Here is an 8053-nt window from a genome sequence, read left to right on the forward strand (position 1 = left end):
TCCTCCTCCTCCCCTTCTTCCTCCTCCTCCTCTTCTTCCTCCTCTTCCTCCTCCTCTTCTTCCTCTTCCTCTTCCTCCTCCTCGTCTTCCTCCTCCTCCTCCTCCTCCTCATGTACATGATGCAGAACATTCGCTGATTGCTGCACTTTAATTTCTGAACGTGTGCCTCGAATCATTCTTCATGTTCATATCTGTTTTTATATAGAAACAAAGAGACGCTGAACGACGTCTTCGTGTTGTGCATTTGCAGTCGTTTTCTTTTATCTAATTAAGAACATAATTTTGAATAATATCTATGATAATAATAAGAATAATAAAGAGAAATGTATGGAATTTGAAACTTGGACCTATTTGTTTTTATTCTTATTTAGTTTGTGTGTGTGTGTGTGTATATTTGATTTACTGATTACTTTGTTTTATTTACGCACTAACTATCAAACTAGGCCAGTGATCAAACCTTAAAGAACTAGTTTGAAATGTATTTTATAGTAATTGTTTTGGGGTCTTTTTTGAATAGACAAATAAGGAAATGTTGAAAACATTTTCACAAACACTTTTTATTAAAATTTAAAAAATCTTTTAGAATAAAAACAGGCACAGCCACACTTTTCAATCAAAGCTTCACACTGAAAATTCAATTACACAACAAATAAAAATATAAAAATAAAACTTTTTTTGGATATGCAGAAACTGGTGGAAAATAAAATCACGTGTTTTTAATAATTTGTATTTACAGATTTTTCTCGCTAAAATTCATATCCATCATTAGATTTTTTTTTGGAAGAAGAATCAATGATTAAATTCATTAATGCATAATAAACTGAATAAAATCGATAAACATTTTTTAAACGTAAATTAATTTCTCTTTTATTAAAAAACTGTTTCAGCCTTATTTTCTGTTTGGTCACGTTTATATCCTCAACCATTAAATCCAGTTTATCCCAAATACAACAAAACAAAACAAATCCAAAATCACTGTAACTACGTGTTCATGCTCGCTGACAGAAAAAACAGCGCGGTGATGTTTTCTACCTGATACACAAAGATAAACATCTCTTCTTTTTTTGTTTGTGAACGCAGAGCTTATGATGTATATTTATTGTATGCCAGAGTTTATAATTACACAATGAACTTTAGTTTACATAAACTGTTCAAAGGTTGGAAATCTGAATTTGGAATGAAAAGTAATTTTTAAAATGCAAAAAATCATCCAGCACACATAAAATGTATACATTTTCTCAGCAAGAGTAACGGAAACCTTCAGTCATTCAAACATCTTTATACTCTGGAAGTTTTATTACTGCTTAGGGAGGGAAAATTAGATGAAATGTTAAAAATGATTTATTTTTTTTAAATAAAAGAACAAAGTCAAAATTATGATCTATGAAGACAAGATACTGAGAGAGTAAAAACTGATGTTTGTTTTTTTATATTTGGCTTTTTCCAGTCACCTAAAATACCACCTCATGCCAGTGTGAACACGCTTCTGTGATAAACGGGACATTTCTCAAAGCTGACGTGTTTCCATCGGGTGTATTTTATATTCACAATATCAGTGTGTGCAGTTTGAGGGTGGATGGAAACCTGCCTACCTTTACTATCTGTAAGTGCTTTTAAAAACATTCCAGTTTGTATTTCAGATATTTATCACACGAAAAACAGAACTTTGTCAATCTGCATTTCCGTTTTTTACCTTTGCTGTTTGGCCAAAATAATAATAAAAACATGGTCATAAAGGTGACTATAATTTAAAAAATGTCTGGTACTTTTACACCTAAATATGGGTTTTGACACATACTGTAATAATATTTTTATTAAAAGGCTGAATAACAGCTTTTGTCTCAGTGGTTCATATGGAGCTCCACAAGGTTCAAGTTCGGATCCACTTCTGTTCAGTTGATTTCTCCTCTGATGTGTTTGCACGCCTGCAAATTTATCAATTAAAATCTCAATTTAACTGAGAAAGTCAGCATTATGATTAACCATCTGTAAATTATTTTAATGACATACAAGTTTGTATTTTAGATATCTATCACAAAAAGAGTTTGGCCAAACAAAAAATAACTGGTCATAAAGGTAACTATAACTTTTTCATTTACATGCTTGTACTTTAACACCTAAATGTAGGTTTTGACACATACTATAATTATATTTTTACAGGTTAGATAACAGCTTTTGTCTCAGTTTCATTTGGAGTTCCACAAGACTCAAGTTTGGGTCCTCTGCTCTTCAGTTAATTTCTCCTCTGATGTTTTTGCAGGCCTGAAAATTCATGACTTAAAATCTCATTTTTAAAGAGAAAGCTGACTTATTGTTTCATGATTAACTGATCAGGTGGTTCTGTCTTCTTATGTGGACGCTGATTTAACAGGAGTAATTTAATTTTTTAACCTGAGTTTTTATCTGTTTTGCTGTGATCCATCCATGACTCAAACTGTTTTATGATCTATCTTTTCTAGTGCTGCTTTAAAAAGTGCTTCTTTTTACGACGGCTCACATGGACAGACTTCTTCATCCTCCTCTTCCTCACAGCAGGCAGGAGATGGACACCTTGGTGGTGGCTTCAGGTATGGTGTCTGGTGAGGGACATACAACATGTTTCATTTGATCGTCTGTCATCAGTTGAGAAATTCTGGATTTCGAGCCAAATATCAAATCAAATCTACTTTATATAAAATGTATTAACTATTGCCACTTTTATTGTTGTAAAATCCCTCCAATGTATCTAAACAACAGCTAACAAAAACAAATACATTTAGCATCATATTTTCTTTACCTTTTAATGGGAGTTGGTATTTTGCCTACAGTAAAAATTTAATACTTCCTCCATAATTTTTTAATATGCTGCAGTTTCTTTATAATATGGAGCCTCATAATGACATTATAATCATGACAGTTCGCCTTCTGTTAACCCTTTAAACCTGGAGCAAATTAGCTTGAATTCTTTCAAAAACATGGAAAAAAGGCAATGAGAAACAAAAAAAGAAATTAGCAAAGACTAAGTGAAAAAAAAAGACAAACTAAAAAAACACAAAGAGATTATCTGGGAAAACTGCTTTAAAATGATGAATAAAAATGATTTTGTAACATGATTTTAAATATGTAGCTATGATTAATATATTTTTCCCAGCATTTTTAAAATAATTTTCTTAATTTCTCAGTTTCTTGCAATTTTTGGAAAGGTGCACAAGAAAAGTAATGTCACTCCAGATTTCAAAGGGTTAAAGATTTTTTTTTTTAGGAAGTCTTAGTTTTTGTCACCTCTGTCCTTCAGTGAGTCGATGTAGGCCTCAATGAACTCCTTCTCTCCGCTGTCCTTCTTCACCTCCTCCTTTCTTGGCTGGTTCCACCTCCTCTTCTTCTTATCCCTCCTCTTCTCTTCTTCCTTCTTCTTCTTCTCTGCGTTCCCTCGGTTGTCGTACAGTCGGATAAATCTGCCAGGAGACATTTGATCAGCCAGCAAAAACAACACATGATCTGTGTGCTTGATGTCGGCGTGTTTTGGGGTTTTTTGTACTTGATGTCGGGGTTTCTGCACAGTTTGGTCGGGATGCAGTTGAGCTCGTCGCCACTGACGACGATCATCCTGAGCGTGGAGATTTGGGTGAGACAGTGAGGGAGGTAGGTCAGGTTGTTCTTGTGGATTAACAGAGTGACCAGCTGCTCCAGCCTGCACACACGAACACACACAAGGCATTTTATATTTCATATCTACACACACAATTAGTTTGTCTGAATTTAAGTGCTAATTTGTAGAGCAGATCAAAGCAGACATTTCCAGGAGAACCTCTGGATCATGCTGTTGTAGCTCGGAGCGATCAGATCTCAGGTGACGATGACGTCATCACTTACCTGTCCATGTCCTGCGGCAGGTCGGTCAGACTGTTGTTGCTCATGTCCAACAGCTGCAGGCGGCTCATCCTCAGGGCGCAGATGGGGATCGAGACAAACCTGTTCTCCGCGATGTCCAGGTGAACCAGCTGCTTCAGGCTGCTCAGCTAACACAGTGACATCATCATCATCAGCACAGTGACATCATCATCAGCACAGTGACATCATCATCAACACAGTGACATCATCATCAACACAGTGATGCCTGATCTGAGGACATTAAGACTGACACCACCCTCACGTCTCCGTTAAAAAAACACTCTTTCTAAGGTAACGAAAACCCACTGATTCTAATTTTCATCTGATTATACATTAAAGTAAATGCACAGATTATATTATATTCACTTTATGACAATATATTCCCCTAAATCCCGCACACTGGACCTTTAACAATTTGAAATGTGCCTCTACGTCAGTTTCTTGTGTTACGTTTGGAGGCCTTTAGTTTGATTTCGTTAGATGAAAGCTTGGCGAAAAAAGGCAACAAGCAACTTGGCAAGAGTCGAACAAATTGAGAGAAAGAAAGAAGAAAGAAATTTAAAAAAAAAAAGATGACAAGAAGATGAACTAAAAAAATGTAAAGAGAGAAAAAACAGTAAATATTCGAAGATAATTATTAAAAAATACTTATTTCATTTATTTACATTCACATTTTTAGCATTTTTTTCCAAACCATTTATGTTTTATGTCATTATTATTATTTTTATTTTATTGTAAATATTTTCTCTTTTTTAGCTTTTTTTTTGCCTTTATTTGACCAGAAAGCTTAAGCATGCAAGTGGGAGAGAGAGAGTATGACAAACATCACAGTGCTGAGGTCGGAGTCAAACCCACGGTCTCTGCAGCAAGGACGTAGCCTCTTTACGCGGGTCCCTCTAGGTAACTTTCCTGTAGCTTTTTACTAATTGCTTGCTAATTTCTTGTGAAGTTCCTCATTGCCTTTCTTTTGTGTTTTTGACAGAGATTAAGCCAATTCCTGCAGGTTTCGAGGGGTTAATGAACTGAGCACTGACACCACCGCAGGCTGTGTCCGTCTCATGTTCTCCGTCTCACCTCAAACGGCAGCTCGAACAGGTTCTGGTTTCCCGTGAGTTCGAGTCTCTCCAGGTTCTCACAGTCTCCGAGTTCTGGAGGGACTTTGCTCAGACGGTTGTAGCTGACGTTTAATTCCCTCAAACCCGTCAGTTTACCTGCCAGCCGAGCAGAGCGTTTGTTCTTCAGCGACACAAATCGATTTAGCACGCTGAATGAAAACACATTAACTTAATGAATCTTATGTTTTGTCCTCACCGATCTCAGGCGGCAGCTCGGCGATGGCGTTTTTGGGGATCTCGAGGACAGAGAGCTGGGTGAACAGAGGCAGGTAGTCAGGCAGCCGGCCAATCTTTGTCCTGCTGATGTGCCACTCCTTCAGGTAGGTCATCCACTGCAGCTCCCTGGGGAAGTCCTGCACACATATCCACTCATTACCTGATGCTCTCTTTCATGTGAACCTTGCAGAACCTGTTAGCTTACCATCCACTGATCTCCGTCCAGCTGGAAGACCAATTTGCTCTGATCCGGATCTTTCTCATCCTGCTGGTCTTTGTGATCCTGTTGCTCAGATTCTAACAGATAAACAGCAAAATAAACAAATACACAAGAACCCATTGTTGGAAATAATAGATATGAAACAGCAAGTCATTAGTGAAAAAAAGACACAGAACAACACATCTTTGGTGAATAAAAATATAAAACACGCTGTCAGCAAATAAAGAAATAAAACAATACATTATCAGCAAATAAAGACATAAAACATCACATCATCAGCAAATAAAGACATAAAACATCACATCATCAGCAAATAAAGACACAAAACATCACATCATCAGCAAATAAAGACACAAAACATCACATCATCAGCAAATAAAAATATAAAACAATACATAATGAGCAAATACAGACATAGAACAACACATCATCAGCAAAAAAAGACAACTCAACTTAACTACGCTCAACTCATGAAATTCCATATCTTTGTCAGGTGACCTCTGCGTCAGACACTAATCAACAGAGACTTTGCAGCAGCAGGATAAGCAGACGTGCAGCAGCAGTTTCTAATACAGCAGCGATATTGTTGTATAAAGGACAAGAAAAGTCTGTAAAGGTTGGTGGGAGTGAAGCTGAATCAGTCAAACAAACATCACTGTATCATGTGTAAAAACAAAAGTCAGCTGAGTTATTAAAATATCAACTCGGTGTAATAGTTTGTGTAGCATACGATGCTAGTGATGTATGTTATATGATGTACGTGACACAATGTGACATGATGGTCTTATTTTGAACCTAACCATGACATGGTTGTGTTTCATGTGAGTTCAAAGATTATTTTGAAAAAGAGTGTATGCAAGCAGAAACTGAATGTTTCCTGTGAAGACAGAAGATTATTTTGAAATGAGACGATGCGTATAACCAGCTTAAAAAGACATGCCGTCTTTCAATGTCCAAAACAGACGCAGGGGGTTGCCCAGTGCATCACATTTTGGCGTGATGGACCACTGACCAACTCTTGTAAAGGCACTGGACTATAAACCAGAAGACCGCTGTGCTGTATCAGTTTGTAAAGCGATATTAGGAACTCTAATATCCTCTGATTCGCCAAAACTGTTACCAGACAACGTTCACCTGCTGCAGGTGCTACAGGAGCAAACATGGTGTCATCCTGTTAAGTTCGAATGCATGTAAACAAAGTACGACACACGGCCCCAGATACGCACTGAGTGATGGATGTGTACCTGTACACGGTTGTATTTTAGATGTCAGGGTTGATCTCTCCAGGTAGTGATGCAGCAGGTTACGTTCGGTGTTCTTTAGTGATTTGCAGTAGATTCGATACTGCCACTGCTGGTCGATCCTAAAGACACACAGAGAGAAAGAAAGACTGTTAATGAACATGATCTTTGGCTCCATTTTAAAGTCAGATTAAATTTCAGACAGACTGGATGTTTGTTTTCGAAACATGTGACCTTCCTGCTCACTGTGGAGACGCTGAGCTGATGTTTGGGTATAAATAGAAATCTGTGTGTTCATGTGGCTAAAATCAGCCTCACTGTTCGTGACTAACAACAGTCAGCTGTTAGTGCGTCTGTCTCTAACGGACATTCAGTGGGTTTTTCCTGAACTTTGATACTAACTTGTACCCGTGTCCCACGGGGATGTGTTCACAGAGACGAGATTGGAAAACTTTAAAAGTACGTTCAGATTCCCCTGACGTATCTGTTTTTTTCATTACTGTGTGGTAACCCTGTAAACCTCAGGGCTTTATGATCATGCTTATGTTTTTGGGAGGGAATTTCTTCAAATTTGGCATAAACGTCCACTTGGGCTCAAGAATGAACTGATTACTTTTAGTGGCCAAAGGTCCCTGTTACCTTACGTCAGACTCATTCCCTCCAACATTTTATCACTTGGACTCAATGAGGAACTGATTAGAAGTTGGTGGTCATAGGTCAAAGGTCACTGTGACCGTGCATCAGTCTCCTTCTGTTGAACATGATAGTCTAAGAAGGCCTCGAGGGGATTTCTTCAAATGTGGCACAAACGTCCACTTGGGCTCAAGAATGAACGGATCAGAATTTGGTGGTCAAAGGTCATTAAACGTGTTTTTGGCCATAACACAAGAATTCATTTGCTAACTGTGATGAAATTTCACACAAACGTCTGACAGGATAAAAAGATGAAGTGATGATGTTTTATATACAAAAGGTCAAAGATCGACTTCACGGCGGCGTCATGTTTTCTGAGATATTTACTTAAGTAAAAGTAGAAGTACCACAGTCTATAAATACTCCATTACTAGTAAAGATTACTTTGGGAGGGCGCTCTTCTCGATCCTCTCCTTCTCCTTCTTCTGTCTCTGTCTGTACTTCCTCACCCGGACCTCCCAGATCCCCCTGATCAGAGAAAGGTCGCCCACCGGCACGTCCAGCCGCCTCCCCGGACCCATCTCTGCTCCTGCAGGAGGAGGAGGAGGAGGAGGAGGAGGGGGAGGAGAAGTGGATGAAGGACTTTGTTTTAAGAGGCGTAAGTGTTTTCAGTTTTAGTAGTGTTAGGCTACAGTAGACCTGTATGTCAACTTCGTATTCATTTCTGTGAAGAAAACTACATAAATGTGTTGATTTTA

The 8053-nt window shown here is 38.0% G+C and overlaps 1 protein-coding gene across 1 annotated transcript; it reads right to left on the minus strand.

Moving 5' to 3' along the window:
- Nucleotides 1-537: 537 nt before the first annotated feature.
- Nucleotides 538-7882, minus strand: LOC121939960 (leucine-rich repeat-containing protein 2-like). Its single transcript, XM_042482860.1, has 9 exons — nt 7740-7882; nt 6666-6784; nt 5407-5498; nt 5182-5338; nt 4945-5081; nt 3853-3998; nt 3518-3670; nt 3262-3434; nt 538-2576 (listed from the first exon to the last, which is right to left on the minus strand). Exons 1-9 carry the CDS (start codon nt 7874-7876, stop codon nt 2527-2529), a joined length of 1164 nt encoding a protein of 387 aa, XP_042338794.1. The 5' UTR covers nt 7877-7882; the 3' UTR covers nt 538-2526.
- Nucleotides 7883-8053: the final 171 nt, after the last annotated feature.

Source organism: Plectropomus leopardus, unplaced genomic scaffold, assembly GCF_008729295.1.
Source record: "Plectropomus leopardus isolate mb unplaced genomic scaffold, YSFRI_Pleo_2.0 unplaced_scaffold686, whole genome shotgun sequence".
NCBI lineage: Eukaryota > Metazoa > Chordata > Actinopteri > Perciformes > Serranidae > Plectropomus > Plectropomus leopardus.